The 16,223-nt window shown below is 43.2% G+C and overlaps 1 protein-coding gene across 3 annotated transcripts; it reads left to right on the top strand.

Annotated features, from left to right (window-relative positions):
• The first annotated feature begins 4,479 nt into the window (after positions 1 to 4,479).
• Positions 4,480 to 15,251, top strand: LOC129839720 (acylphosphatase-2-like). 3 transcript variants are annotated; one of them, XM_055907316.1, is made up of 4 exons: positions 4,480 to 4,744; positions 5,522 to 5,538; positions 5,920 to 6,029; positions 14,787 to 15,251. In XM_055907316.1, exons 1-4 carry the CDS (start codon positions 4,612 to 4,614, stop codon positions 14,899 to 14,901), a joined length of 375 nt encoding a protein of 124 aa, XP_055763291.1. In that variant the 5' UTR covers positions 4,480 to 4,611; the 3' UTR covers positions 14,902 to 15,251. The 3 variants fall into 3 exon arrangements, with proteins under 3 accessions (XP_055763291.1, XP_055763299.1, XP_055763308.1); XM_055907324.1 differs by having other exon boundaries at positions 4,723 to 4,796; XM_055907333.1 differs by lacking the exon at positions 4,480 to 4,744 and adding an exon at positions 4,795 to 4,868.
• Positions 15,252 to 16,223: the final 972 nt, after the last annotated feature.

The following is a 16,223-nucleotide window of genomic DNA, read 5'->3' as shown; positions in this document are numbered from 1 at the left end:
TGGATCGTAACCAACTGAAAGGTGCATACACCGCCACCTACCTGAAAGGACAGCACACCACCACTCAACACACACTGTAACTCTATCACCATATTCTGTAACTTAACCCAGTATTTCTAATAAAATAAAGCATTACAAACCTTACTAATCCCCCACCCAAATCCTATCCCTGGCCAATCTCTCTGACCCTATCAAACAAACTCTCCCATCTAAATCTGTGACGGAGCTGGCAGTCACTCCAAACACATAAGTTCAAAATACAACTACACTCAAAAGTAATATTTTTTTTTATGAATATTAATTTAAAACAGATGGGGTGACAAAGAGGATAGAATATGCTAAAAAGGCTATAAAAACAAGTAACACCTGAACCTTAAAGAGATAGCAGGTCTTGCCTCTTACCACAGGTTCACATCTGGTCTGTGATTGGGAGTCCCATGGTGCACAATTGGCCGGGGTAGGCCGTCGTTGTAAATAAGAATGTTCTTAACTGACTTGTCTAGTGAAATAAATACATTTTTAATCTCTGTCCCAAACTACTTCTTTGAGGTTTCAGCAGTTAGCATTCAATAAATGTTGCCTTACCACACCTACTAGACTGGAGTGTAAGTCCCTTATACTTTGCTTGAAAAAACAAAATAAATCAACAAATACACTACACTCACTAAAATCCCACCACCCTACTCCACTATTTAAATCTCTCTAGCCCTTCCTTGGGCCAACAGCCTGAAAGGAGGGCACACCACCACTCAACACACCCTGTAACTCTTCTCACGTCAAGTCTCATACACCCAAATACCTCTATGCAGCTGCCATCACACCCTCAATTTTCTTCGACTTATGTTCCATTGGTTAATAACCATTGCTATAAAACGCTAAACATCCAATCTTATTGAAGCATATATCACTTGTTGTCATATCCCTCTGTACTGGTACATACTGACACCACTCTCAGGATCCCTCCCCCTTGACCCATCTTCCTTTACTTTCTTCATTGCCTCAGCATGTGACAACTTCTGCACTACTCTAACCCTGGAAACCTCAACCTGCCTCTCTCGCACTGGACATTTCTGATCCCCAGCCCCATGGGCACCCGTACAATTAACACATACCACTACTTTCCCCAATGCCACACATTTCTTTATCTCATGCCCTTCTGCACACTTCTCACATGTAGGAACCTCCCTCCTACACACTGCTGCCACATGCCCCTAAGCTTGACACCTGTAACAACTTAATGTATTCGGCACCAAAGCTCATACAGAATAAGTTATATATCCTAACATCACTTTGTCGGGAAAAGACAACATCAAAACTCAAAAGACAACAGCTCTTCTGTTTCACCACTCACGACAGCTGGTCTGCGTTGCACCAAATGACGAGCATCACCAACACCGGGAATCTTCCCCTTCGGTTGGTCAACTTTCACATTTACTACTACCCCAGTAATCACTCCTTTCAATGGCACCCTTTTCTTGAGAGCAGAACAATTCAACTCTCTTGTCCCCATTCGCCTGCTCGCGAATACAGTTCACAATAATCAATCATTCTCAACAGTTTTATCTATCATACACCCATTGCACATTCCAGTGTCATGTTTCAGTATACATTTAAAGAAGAGTTTAATCCTGTATGATCTCATCTTGCACAAGACAACTTCCTCCCTTCGGTTACCATTATATGACACTACCTCCAGTACAGATGTTCTTATACTATAGAAATGTCTCCCCTTAATACTCAAATCCCATTGTCTCTGCCAGCAATCCAACCCAGTCTTTTTGAATCAATGTTTTTACCACACCTCTACCCACCTGATCCACTATATTCTTTTTCACTGCACCCTTTGTGATTAGATCTACTCTGTCATTTCCCTTTACTCCTGCAGGATGTTAGGAGAATTAAGTTCTCATGTTCTTTAACCAATTAAATTAAATTACTCAGTCTGCTATATCAGGATTTGTAGGATACTGATAGAAATAAAAACAGACAGAGGCCCAGTCTACAATAGTCAAATGTTTATTTACGGGAACGTTCTGCCTATCATTTCCTGTACATTGGTCTATATACCTCACATTTCGTCATAAATGTCCCTCCTCTCAGATACAATAGCAACATAGTTCACAAGTCTTCTCCTACTCACACGTTGTCTGCCACCTGTTAAACAATCTACTACAAGCCCAAGGTCTCTCCCCTCCCAGGGTGGGGACAGAATGTCCTGTAAGGAGCATAGTAATATTGTCTGACAAAAAGGAACAGAAAGTCCTTGTTCTAATTCTTGACTAACACACATTAGATTTAGTTTTATGATTCTAATAGGTTTCATACAATCATACAGTGACAGGGTAGTATTCTGTTAGTTATATCTCTACGTTAAATGTATACATCATTTAGTCATTATTCATAAAGTTCATAACAAGGGTCAGGAATACAAGAAAACTGAACAACAATACCATTCTTTTGCCAACCCCCTTACAACCTGCTTGATCAATAGCATTGATTTGAGCTAGGTGCTGCACAGTTTGAGTAATATTTTAAAAGACCGGTGCAGTCAAAATTCATTTTTTTCATATTGAACAACAGCTGATGAAACTAACACTGTAAAAGTGTGACAGAATTTGATCAGTGTTAGTTGCTGGTTGAAAATAAAATATACACAGGACCTTCTAATCAGCAGGTTTGCATGTGCAGAAGTTTCGGCTTTCCATGGTGAGATCACCAAGCGGTAAATTGGTTAATAGATCAATAACAAAGAGAGTTCCAAACCTCTCTGTCAATAACAGCTAGTTTCCCCCTCCTCACTCAGACCCCTCCCAGACAGTCCTAGCAAAATTATTGCTTAAGAAATAGTTATTTTCTCGTAACTAAGTCTTTAAAAAAAATGGTGGTGGGAATAGACTGTTGATCAGATACTTTCTTTTTACTTTCGGAAAATGCACATGACCAAATATTTGTGTCCAGACTCCCGCATCAACTGCACAGGACTAGTTCAGGCCTACCCTCCTGAACAAGTGTCAAAGGGCTTATTTTAAGATTGATAGGCCACATTGCTCATCACGAGTCATATATCCACATTGGTAATCACAGTCAAGATAAATTTCCATCATGATATTGTAGGGACCCTAATTATGATCTCCCCAAGTGGGTAAATCCTATTCAGGAGACCTTTTGAGACACATATAGGACGTTGCACTGTCGTCATTTGCAACATAGTTGTAAGAAGTGGGATGGCCCCCGGTTGCGGCCCTCTCGAGGTACGTGAAGCAGTGAAGCACAAAGCTGCATTCTCCAGACAACCCATCCTATATTGAAGAAATCTATATCTCTTGGCGTAACGGCTATGCTGTTGGGTTGACAGGTTCAAGGTTGTGGGTTCAAGCCCTAGTTGGGATTGACATCTCTGCAATAAAACACTTTTTTTAACACAGGAGGCAAAATATACTGTAAACTTGAAAAATGATATTCGTTATTTGCAGTACTGGTAATACTGATAAGTGAACATATACTGTAGCCTATTTATTTTTTCAACAAACGTTGGAACATGTTCAAAGCTGTTACCTATGAGTTGAGAATGATGTACATGACTGTACAATATCCATTCCAATGCACTGTGTGAAATTACTCACATTTAGTGACCTTATAAATTAAAACATAAATTCATTAAATTAGATTTTGTTTCATTGATCTATAGAACCAACCGCACCTTCAAAAAAAAACGTTATAGTAAATACTCTATCCAGAGCAATTTATAGTAGTAAGTGCATTCATTTTCATACTGATCCCACATGGGAACTGAACCCACAGCCCTGGTATTGCAAGTGCCATGCTCTACCAACTGAGCCAACCAGAACACTAATGTAAAAAGAATGAAGATCTAAATCAAATATTTTCCATCCTTTTATTGAGACTTCATCTGCAGATCATTTTGTACCATACAATATGTATGCTAAATCAATGTTTCTCAACCTTTTTCTACCAGCATCTGGGGGTGCTTCCGCCATGGGGGACTGCTAACATTAAAAGTTGAGTGCTTAAGCACAAAATCAGTGTCAGCTAAACATCAGAATAAGGGATGGCAGGTAGCCTTGAGGTTAGAGTGTTGAGCCAGTAACTGTAAAGGTTGCTGTTTGAATACCGGAGCAGACAAAGTAAAAAAGATATATAGATATTTTGCTGTACCTTTGAGCATGGCCTTTAGCCCTAATTGCCCCAGAGGTCCTTTATAATTGTGGGTGTCTCAGCGGGAGTTGGGATATGCAAAACAATACATTGTCATTACGCACTTGTGTGTAACAGGACAAATATAAGCCCCCCCACAAAAAAACGAATATATTATCACAGGTTTTAACCTCTCGTGGACAGACGGTATGGAGGATCTGACGCAGTTACGCACGATTTTAGATAAGGGTTTCCGAGATTAGGCAGGTTTTAGACCTTCTCTGTCTGGTCCAGTAGGTGGTAGTAATTCACCACTAAAGTTGCTTAAATTAGAAGAAGACGCATTGGCAGAAGAAAAAATGGTGGCAGTGAGCAGGGTATAGCTCAGACTTATCGTTGAGCAAAGCAACTAAAGTAGCTACATCTGTTAGCCGGGAGAGGGCCTGGGTTTATTGCATGGGTAGTGTGAAAAGCCTATATAGTTTAGTTGTATCCACAGTGGTTATTTTACTTGCCATGTCTACCAACGTTGATGTTGGAGGTGAAAAGCTTGCCTCTGTAGATTTCGAGATATTCGGGAACGTCCAGGGTAGGTAGGCTTACTAGGCTACCCTGCGCATGTTCAGTTGTCTGCCTTAGGGGTGAGCCTGTGCCTGTTTGTAAAATCGTCAACTCACACAATGCACACTGCCTGAAGTATATTCACTGAGTAGGCAAGTTTGGTAACAATTTTCACTGTGCAACCGAAACATAGCATGCTACTATCCATATTTTCAAATGCAATTGTTTTCCCCTATGGCATGGTGCAAATTAGCACTTCAAGTTAGCCCATTGAATATTGTTGAGGGGAATTGATCTAGGCATTACATGCTCTTAATTTTAAAACAATTTATCCTTGATTGCGAACTTAATTATCATCCCAAAATAACTTTACAAATACAGAAGATACACAAAAAAAGACCAGGGGAAGAAGTGTAATAGCTTTGAGACAATGTTATAATTTAGTTTTGCCTTAGATTCCATTAGCTCAGGAAGTGTCATAGTTCAGGTAAAGGAAATTGGAATCTGTGTTATAACGGTGCACAGTAAGTGTATATTTTGTATTTGAAAAAAATATTTTGGGGTGATATGAAAGTAGAATTTCTGATGTTTCCAATAGTATTACACGCGTCAGGACTGTTGTACGCATTGGCTGTGCTGTGGTCAATGGTTTGAATGAGAACCAAAGAGGACTGTGTATGGCCCCTTGGATTCTCTACAGTTTCTAGTCTGAAAGGATCAGGTCAATAAAGCAAGATGTAGCTAATCTGGAATATTTGGATATGAATTACCCCTATTTCTTTTCATGTTTGTTTTGTTCTTACAGGTGTTTGCTTCAGAATGGTGAGCAACTTAACTTACATTTTCCTCAACATGTAAAAGGCTATTTAAAAAAAAAAACAATACTAATATAAAATTAAAGTAGAACAAATATATATATTTTAAAACCTATCACATTCCATTTTGATTTGCAACATGTTAGTATTTTCCCCTCTTTCATCTAACTGTACTCTTCTTTTTAAATTCTGTGTTCCATACGTATTGATAAAGTGAAGCGTGTTAGCATTTTCATGTGGCCCACACACAGTGTAGACAATCATTGGTTCCGTTTCTAAAATACATTGTACAGTGGTATCTTTATAAGAAGATAACCCCAGTTACTGCACTAACATTACACCCCCTGTGCCGTTTTTCCTTCCTTTCTTTTGGTCCTGTGTTTTCCAGTACACAGAAGACCAGGGGAAGAAGCTGGGTGTTAATGGCTGGGTGAAGAACACAAGAGAAGGAACAGTGATTGGCCAGTTACAGGGGCCCCATGACAAGGTCAATGAAATGTAAGTCCACTCTGAGATAGACAATACAATTCATTAGACAGGACACGATTCAATGAATCATTCCATTTGAATGTATAAGCAATGTCTTGGTTTACAAACTACTGCACACCAGAAGAGGCTGGTGGGAGGAGCTATAGGAGGAGGGGCTCATTCAAATGTCTAGAAAGGAATCAATGGAATGGAGTCTAACCAGCCTCCTCTACTGAACACATCTTATTCTGTAAAAGAATCAGCTACCTGAGGGGCAGGTCTACCTGTTATTATTTTGGGGGATTTTTATATGATTCCGCAATGCTGGTTCAATGGAATTTAGCCCTCAGCATCACAACACTCAATATTTTTATTTTGCATTACCATTTAAATACAGTTTTTGAGTTGGTTGCCACACAGAGAGATAACATATTATAAGCCTTATTCTAATCATAAAGGCTCATACATGCTTTTAACAACTAATACCACTTCATACTTGCAAGTAAAGTGTTTAATGATCTCTATACTACATGTATCAAATCAAATTGTTTTTTGCACATGCGCCGCATACAACAGGTGTAGACCTTGCTGTGAAATGCTTACTTGCGAGCCCTTAGCCAACAATGCAAAGTTTTAATAAAGTAAGAAACATTTGCTAAATAATCTAAAGGAAAAACAGTAACACAATAAAATAACAATTACGAGCCTATATAAAAGGGGTACTGGTACCGAGTCAATGTGCAAGGGTACGGGGTTAGTCGAGGTAATATGTACATGTAGGTAGAGGTGAAGTGACTATAGATAATAAACAGAGTAGCAGCAGTGTATGTGAAGAGTGTGAATTGTTGTGTGTGTGTGTGGCATCAATGTGTGTGTGTGTGTGTGTTAGTGTCAGTGTAGTATGTGTGAGTGTGTGGTTAGAGTCCAGTGAGTGTACATTCAGCATTTGCAAGAGTCAGTGCAAAAAAATAGTAATAAAATGTAGGCATACCTCAGAGCAGTTACTTTGGTTGAAACCAGGCAAGAGTATCTTGTAGTACTTTTCCAGTAGGTGTCATCATATGCCCAGACTATTACCAAATGCCAGGGTTCCCCAACTAACTGGTGGGTTTTTGGAGGGGATAAAAAAAAAAAAATAATGTTTTATTGTTGGATATTTAAAAAAAAATGCTAATCAGCTCTAAGTGATTTAAAAAAAAAATAATAATCTGCTCCAAAGTATTCCCAGACATAGAAAGATATGTGACCATATACAAATGTAAGCAATGTTTGAAAGGATTGTTTTAGTCAAATGTTATATCTGTTTGTGCTTCTTGCGGTCAATTTGCAGTCCAAAAAATATTTTTTTGTTTGTTCGGGCCCCCTGACCATCCGCTCAAGAAGGAATTGGCACACATCTGAATCTAGTTGACGATCCCTGCCCCATGGAATACTCTAGAATAGAGCTTCCCATGCCTAGTCACAGGCTGTGGCCTGATTCTCTATCCCCAAAGGGTGCGCTCACAAACTCCCCCCCATGGATTTAAATGGAATAGACTGGTGTATGGTAGAAACTCCCTCTTGAAGAAAAGGAGGGTGATATGCACATCCTAAACTTGCAAATACCGGTGCTGGACTAAAGGATATTACTGAGAAAAAGGAATTAGTATTTGGGTGCAGAAATAAAGCACTGGGTAGCAGCAATATTCCGTGTGCCGGCTTCTCATTTGTTTATCTCAGGGAACTCCCTTTTGCCCATGCTTGCACAAAACTGAAGGATGCTAAACTGACTTCAGATCAGTGTTGAGGGGCAACTTCATCTTACTACTTCCCTGACCTGCTTGGTGGGTGTGGCTCAGCCTGTAGTTCCTAAAACCGAGGTATATGGGAAAGTAAGTCAGCCTGGGTCGAGCTGTGGATTACATCACCAGGTTTTCTACGAACTAGGAAATGGGAACAAGATGTACTGGAGAGCTGGAGGAGGGTCCGGCCAGCAGGGGAGTATTTCCTTTCACAAAGCCTGACCTGTGTGTGTGTGTGTGTGTGTGTGTGTGTGTGTGTGTGTGTGTGTGTGTGTGAGAGAGAGAAAGATTGATTGCAATGGATCGTCAATCCTTTGGCTTGTTTCTAATTTCTATTGTGACTTACATAATGGTAAATGTGCTATGTGATGAAAAATGGCACATTATAAAAACTACCTTAAACTACCTTAACATTAATCTCTGGGAAGCTCCTTCACCCATTGGCTATAGAGTATTTATCTAGCTCTGAAATTTGGGGAGAGGGTTCCTCTTGAAATATGTGTATTTCTTTATGTACACACTGCAGTGTTTGTAGTCATTCAACTGTGCCTGACACTGCCTTTTGAGGGTTGAGCTTTTGCGGCACAAAAAAAGTGTTCCTTTTCATTCCGGCCTGCGAACACGAGATGTGAGAACAGAAATGTTTTTGGTCATTAAATATTGAAACAGACAGAGCAGGCGAGGTTGGAATCTGCTGGAGTCTGCCTGCATTCCCCCCTCTTTTTTCTCTCCCTCATGAACAATAAATATTTCCCCTGTCTTACTTTCCACCTCTCTTTGGCAGGGTTGGAATTGCTAGTCTGCTGACTTAACTCCTTTCGTTCCATGTCTTAGTCCTGATATCCACCACTTCATCTGTATTTTTTGGGGCCTTTTATCTGAATTACCCTTTTCAGTAGTGTGGAGATAAGGCTAGCTTAATTTGAACTAATCCAAGATGTTGTTGGAATGTTAGATCTAGCTATGTCTCAAAGGGCGCTTGTCAAACAGTACACAAAGTAATGGTACCACTTCACGATGAAGGCACTTTACTGACTCATCCACACAATGTGTAGCATTTCAATGCTATCTAGCTTCCCCAAACCAGTGAGAGGGTTGGAGCCTCCCAGTTCTTCCCTTGAAAACAATGAGCAGCAGCCTGCGCTTGAGAACACAGATGGGCTCCACTGTGTACATTGGGTGGGGGGTTATTGACCAGCGGGTGTGGTAGAGTGAGAGAGAAGGAGCATGTTTTCAAAGCGCTTACTCACACCTCTATAGAAAACGCAAAGGGGTAAGAAAGGTTATAGACATCCAATAAAGGTCTTCCTCTGCCAACTACTCAGAGATGTGAGATAGGGAAATGTAAACAAGCAAGGGTGGGTGTTCTTAAAGGATTCATTTGGCTAAATACCTCCCTCCCTTGGCAGCTAGCAATTATTTTCCAATTTCCCTGTTTTCTTTTGTTAGGGTTTAGTTTCCTGAAAAACTGGGCAGATCTTTGCACTTAATACATTGTGTATAATACTGTAATAGCCTGTGTCCGAATGTAGTACCTATTTAAAATGCTCTGTTTGTATGTGTGTGGTCTGTGATTCAGAAATGTGCTATAGTAGTTTGAACAAAAAATATAAACGCAACATGCAACAATTTCAAAGAGTTACACAGTTCATATAAGGAAATTTGTCACGTCCTGACCATAGAGTCCTTATTTTCTATGGTGGAGTAGGTCAGGGCGTGACTGGGGGGTTAGTCTAGTTTATTATTTCTATGTGGGTGTTCTAGTTTTCATGTTTCTATGTTGGTGATTTGTATGATTCCCAATTAGAGGCAGCTGGTAATCATTGTCTCTAACTGGGGATCATATTTAAGTAGTGTTTGTTCCCACCTGTGTTTGTGGGATATTGAATTTTGTGTTTTGAGGTAGTGCACGTAGCATCTCTGTAGTCACGGTTCGTTGTTAGTTTATTGTTTATTTGTTTTTGTCTTTTCTAAGTTTCACTTTATTTATAAAATTATATGGAACGCAACATCCGCTGCAACTTGGTCCATTTCTACAAACGAACGTGACAGAATATCCCACCACAACAGGACCAAGCAGCGTGCCCAGGAGGAGAGTGTATCCTGGACTTGGGAAGAAATCCTGGCAGGACAGGATCACCTTCGTTGGCGGGAGACGCAAGGAGAGAAGGGAGAACAGCGACGACGCCGGGGTTCGCGGCCACAAGGAAAGCCCAAAAGACAGCCCAATTTTTGGGGGAGGGAGCACACGGGGTGGTCAGTCCGGTACGTCCTGTGCCTGCTCCTCGCACTCGCCCAGATGCACACCTCCACAGCACTCGCCATGCGAGGTGTGTCATTGAACCGGTACCATTGATGCAGGCTATACGCACCAGGTCAGCCCAGTACGTCCTGTTCCTTCTCCCCGCTCTCGCCCTGAAGTGCATGTCACCAGTCCGGTACCGCCATTGCCGGCCCCACGCACCAAGCTTCCTGCGACCATCCCCAGTCCAGAGCTTCCGGCGACGGTCCGCGGCCCGGAGCCTCCTGAGACGGTCCGCGGCCCGGAGCCTCCTGAGACGGTCCGCGGCCCGGAGCCTCCTGAGACGGTCCGCGGCCCGGAGCCTCCTGAGACGGTCCGCGGCCCGGAGCCTCCTGAGACGGTCCGCGGCCCGGAGCCTCCTGAGACGGTCCGCGGCCCGGAGCCTCCTGAGACGGTCCGCGGCCCGGAGCCTCCTGAGACGGCGTCCAGTCCAGCTCCATGGCGGGAGCCCTCCTCTGCACCGATGTCCAGGCCGGTGTCCAGTCCCGCTCCAGGGCAGGAGCCTTCCTCTGCATCTTGTTCCGGTCCGGGCACAGTATTCAGCCTGGGTCCATGGCTGGATCCGCAGGATGAGCGGGTTTTTCGGCCCGCACCGGAGCCTCCCCCGATGCTGGCGGGATGAGCGGGTTCTTCGTCCTGCACCAGAGCCGACACTAGACACACCCCCTAACCCTCCCTTTTGGTTTCAGGTTTTGCGGCCGGAGTCCGCACCATTGGGGGGGGTACTGTCACGTCCTGACCATAGAGAGTCCTTATTTTCTATGGTGGAGTAGAGGCAGCTGGTAATCGATGTCTCTAATTGGGGATCATATTTAAGTAGTGTTTGACCCCACCTGTGTTTGCGGGATATTGAATTTTGTGTTTTGAGTTAGTGCACATAGCATCTCTGTAGTCACGGTTCGTTGTTAGTTTGTTTTTTTGTCTTTTCTAAGTTTCACTTTATTCATTAAATTATGTGGGACTCAACATCTGCTGCGCCATGGTCCGTTTCTACAAACGAACGTGACAAAAATCAGTCAATTTAAATATATTGATTAGGCCCTAATCTATGGATTTCACATGACTGGGCAGGGGCGCAGCCATGGGTGCGCTGGCAATTTTCTTTTTCTCCAAAAAGGGCTTTATTACAGACAAATAATCCTCAGTTTCATCAGCTGCGGGTGGCTGGTCTCAGATGATCCCGCAGGTGAAGAAGCCAGATGTAGAGGTCCTGGGCTGGCAAATCCGACCACGACGCCATCTTGCTCCTACCATCTTATAGGCAGAAACTCAAACCGGATGTACCAGTGACTAGAACCATTCAACGCTGGTCTGACCAATCGGAATCCAGGCTTCAAGATTGTTTTGATCACGTGGACTGGGATATGTTCCGGTCAGCCTCAGAGAACAACATCGATCTATACGCTGACTCAGTGAGTGAGTTTATAAGGAAGTGCATTGGAGATAAGGTACCCTCTGTGACTATCAAAACCTACCCTAACCATGGATTGATGGCGGGATTTGCGCAAAACTGAAAGCGCGAATCACCGCATTTAACAATGGAAAGAAGTCTGGGAATATGGCTGAATATTAACCTCTGCAAGGCAATCAAGCAAGCAAATTGCCGGTACAGGGACAAGGTGGAGTCGCAATTCAACGGCGCAGACACGAGACGTATGTGGCAGGGTCTACAGGAAGTCGAAGACTACAACAACAACAAAACAGCCACGTCACGGACACCGAGGTCACGCTTCCAGACAAACTAAACACCTTTGTCCGCTTTGAGGATAATACAATGCCATCGTTGCGGCCCATTAATAAGGACTATGCTCCCCCTTCTCCGTGGCCAACGTGAGTAAAACATTTAAATGGGTTAACCCTCGCAAGGCTGCTGGCCCAGAAGGCATCCCTAGCCGCATCCTCAGAGCATTCACAGACCAGCTGGCTGATGTGTTTACGGACATATTCAATCGCTCCCTATCCCAGGCTGCTGTCCCCACATGCTTTAAGATGGCCACCATTGTTCCTGTACCCAAGAAGGCAAAGATAACTGAACTAAATGACTACTGCCCCGTAGCACTCACTTCTGTCATCATGTAGTAACTTTAAAAGACTAGTCAAGATTATATCACCTCCACCTTACCGGCTACCCTAGACCCACTTCAGTTTGCATACCGCCCCAACAGGTCCACAGACGATGCAATCACCATCACACTATCCCATCTGGACAAGAGGAATACCTATGTAAGAATACTGTTCATTGACTACAGCTCAGCATTCAACACCATAGTACCCTCCAAGCTCATCAAGCTGGAGGCCCTGGGTCTCAACCCCGCCCTGTGTATTTTGGTCCTGGACTTTCTGACGGGCCGCCCCCAGGATTTGAAGGTAGGAAACATCTCCACTTCGCTGACCCTCAACACTGGGGCCCCACAAGTGTGTGTGCTCAGCCTCCTCCTGTACTCCCTGTTCACCCACGACTGTGGCCATGCATGCCTCCAACTCAATCATCAAGTTTGCAGACGACACAACAGTAGTGGGCTTGATTACCAACAACAACGAAACAGCCTACAGGGAGGAGGTGAGGGCACTCGTAGTGTGGTGTCAGGAAAACAACCTTTCACTCAACATCAACAAAATGAAGGAGATGATTGTGGACTTCAGGAAACAGCAGAGCACCCCCCCTATCCACATCGAAGGGACATGTGGAAAGTTCTAAGTTCCTCGGCGTACACATCACAGACAAACAGAAATGGTCCACCCACTCAGACGTTGTGGTGACGCGCTCCAGGCTCTCCAGAGGGTGGTACGGTCTGCACAACGCATCACTGGGGGCAAACTACCTGCCCCTCTATGACACCTACAGCACCCAATGTCACAGGAAGGCCAAAAGGATCATCAAGGACAACAACCAGCCGAGCCGCTGCCTGTTCACACCGCTACCATCCAGAAGGCGAGGTCAGTACAGGTGCATCAAAGCTGGAACCGAGAGACTGAAAAATATCCAATCCGCCAACAGATCTCCAGCGGAGAAAGGCCACGAAGAACAACGGAGAGGTGTAGTCCACGGATGCAAAGTGGATCCGATCCTGGGTAAACTAGCTATTAGGCTACAAAAGCACACTTTTAAATGCAACAAAACAAACGGAAGAGAGAAGCTTCAGAACTGAGGGTTGGCCACTTCCTCATTCATGTCTCCATCACAACCCCACCTTTTGCGCAGCTGATGCTGGCTATTTAATTGGGAATTAAAGGGGAAGCGCCCTATTGGAAGGAGAAGCACTGAGACGGTTCAGAAAAATTCAGGGCCGTCACAATGTGTTCATCTACAAATCCCTTTTGGGTATACTCCCTCTGTAGTCTGGTCTCCTTCACCACCAGCAGTTACCATACCCAGTCTGCTAGGTGGTTGCTACTTAAAGTCCCCAGGACATTTACAGTATTAGGCCAGACTGCCTTCTCGTCTTGCCTTCAGACTGCCTTCTTCTTGATATGCCACACCTGTCAGGTAGAAATCCTCACTAACAAACTTGTGCACAAAATTTGAGAGAAATAAGCTTTTTGTGCGTATGCAACATTTCTGGGACCTTTCAGTTCAGCTCATGAAACATGGGACCAGCACTTTACATGTTGCGTTTATTTTTTTATTTAGTAGATTTGTAATTTTCAGTGTTTTTTCTCTTTTATACACCTTGGTGTGTATCCTATATTTACAATGTCAGTATTGATAACATTTTAGTTATTTATATCGTTTTTGTCAGGGACAATGCACAATAATCAACATATTTGACAGCACTGAGGTATAAAATTGTCAGAGTTAACTAGACAGCATTTTTTTTTATTACTGGGTAGTCTGTACTTTCTAGGCTTTTTTAAAATCCTGTATTCCCAAAGCTCAGACACTCTGTGCTCAACTTGATAATGCATAGCCTAGGGAACCACCAGTAGAATTACTTGTATTTCATTGAAAGGCAAAATAGTAGGGGAATATCAATGGACCCTTGTAAGAGAGAATGAGACATCTCTTCCATGGCAACGATACATACATCTCTCTTTTGTTGTTAGTCAATTTCCTCCATCCTAGCCTCCAACGCAAGATGTTTCCCGGCAGTCTCAACACAGACCCACCTTGAAAAAAGCATCCGACTGCCAACCGGTGTGCCTTGCTGCTCGCACTTATCCAATCAGAATGGAGTGATGGGCCCTCAGAGGACCATAATGCATTTAGTGACCTCTTGATTCACTAGGATACAGCATGAGGGATTTAGCGTACAGACTGCGAGGAAAGGGAACATAGGTCCTCTGGTGTTAGCTCATCGCTTGCACCCATGAGATGATTATCACGAACATGAATTGATCCCATTGTGTTTGCGTTATGCTGGGGACTCAAAACATATGGCCTATTACAGCCAAATCTTGGCTGTAGTTGGCAATATTTATTGTTATGTCTGTCAATGCATTGACACCAGATCTGGTTCAAATAGATTGTTTAATACATTGTCTGCCCTTTATTTTGTTTAGTCCAGTACAATGGAATCAATGGAGTAGTCCCAAAAGCCTAATCAAAACACCTGAACTACGTACTATATTATCAGAAGAGATTATTGCCTGAAAATTGAAAATCATTTTACGTGTCTTTTATAGAACTTGTTTTGAATACCAGTGACAGTTTGTAAGATGTTGTTTTGACTCGGAATTGTGGGCCTTTTCTCTCTCTTTCCGTAGGAAGGTGTGGCTGAGTAAGGTGGGGAGTCCCAGCTCACGCATTGACCACGCCGAGTTCTCTAACGAGAGGGACATCCCCAAACTGGAAATCCATGGCTTTGGCACTCGCTACTGACTGCCAGAGCAGCGAATAAGCACCGCAGCAGCAAGTATCCACCCTGAGGCCTGCCCCAAAGGAATTAGTAGCTTCTCAACTTCTAAGGTGCTTGATTTGACCTGTAATATTCATATCTTCACAGTTTTAAATGTCATTCTGAAGCCTGTTATGCCATTTATTTATTGTTTGAAGAAAAGTAATTTGAATGCTCTGTTATCATGTCACCCACAACAGAAGTTTGACATGATTAGTTTGCTAAATGCAACTTTTAAATTGCACTTAAATGCCACCATATATGTCAATAATAGTCAACCTTTACAATGTTGAGTTCATCCCATCAAAGACAGAAATAAAATAATTTAGTGAAACCACTGTGTGAAAATTTTCATTAGTTTTAAATATTAAAAATATTTTCAGGATCTGCAGAGTTGTTTTTCTCAACATGGATGTAACATACACTCACCGGACAATTTATTAGGTACACGCATCTAGTACCAGGTGGGACCCCCCTTTGCCTCTTTAACAGTCTGAATTCTTCAGGGCATTCTACAAGGTGTCAGAAACGTTCCACATGGATGTTGGTCCAAGCTGACGCGACGGCATTATGCAGTTGCTGCAGATTGGACAGCAGTATATTCATGCTGTGAACAGCCCGTTCCATCTCATCCCAAATATGCTCCATTGGGTTGAGGTTTGGGGTCTGCACAGGCCACTCGAGTAAACTGAACTTGCTGTCATGTTCCAGCCAATGTTTTTCCACTCCCCAATTTTCCAGTGGAGGTCATCGCGTGCCCATTGGAGCCGCTTCTTGTTTTTAGCTGATAGGAGTGGAACCCAGTGTGGTCATCAGATGCAATAGCCCATCCGTGACAAGGATCGACGAGTTCTGCGTTCCGAGATGCCGTTCTGCACACCACTGTTGTACTGCACCGTTATGTCTGTTTGTGGCCCGCCTGTTAGCTTGCACGATTCTTACCATTATCCTTTTGACCTCTCATCAATGAGCAGTTTTTTCCCACAGGACTGCCGCTGACTGGATGTGGTTTGTCGCACCATTCACCGTAAACCCTCAACGCTGTCGTGCGTGAAATACCCAGGAGCACGACCGTTTGAGATACTGGATCCGGCGCGCCTGCCACTGATGATTATACCACACTCAAAGTCGCTTAGGTCACTCGTTTTGCCCATTCTAACATTCAATCGAACACTAACTGGATGCCTGTCTGCCTGCTTTTTATACAGTGCCTCCAGAAAGTATTCACACCTCTTTACTTTTTCCAAATGTTGTTGTATTACAGACTGAATTTGAAATGTATTAAATTTAGATTTTTTTTGGTCAC

The sequence above is a fragment of the Salvelinus fontinalis genome, chromosome 3 (genome assembly GCF_029448725.1).
Source record: "Salvelinus fontinalis isolate EN_2023a chromosome 3, ASM2944872v1, whole genome shotgun sequence".
Lineage (NCBI taxonomy): Eukaryota > Metazoa > Chordata > Actinopteri > Salmoniformes > Salmonidae > Salvelinus > Salvelinus fontinalis.
Note: the sequence above shows the minus strand (reverse complement) of the source record. Positions and strands in the feature narration are given on the sequence as shown.

Coding starts and splice junctions, on each gene's coding strand:
- LOC129839720 (XM_055907316.1), top strand. CDS start 4,612: ATGGGTAGTGTGAAAAGCCTATATAGTTTAGTTGTATCCACAGTGGTT. Junction 6,030..14,786: donor CATGACAAGGTCAATGAAAT/GTAAGTCCACTC, acceptor CTCTTTCCGTAG/GAAGGTGTGGCTGAGTAAGG.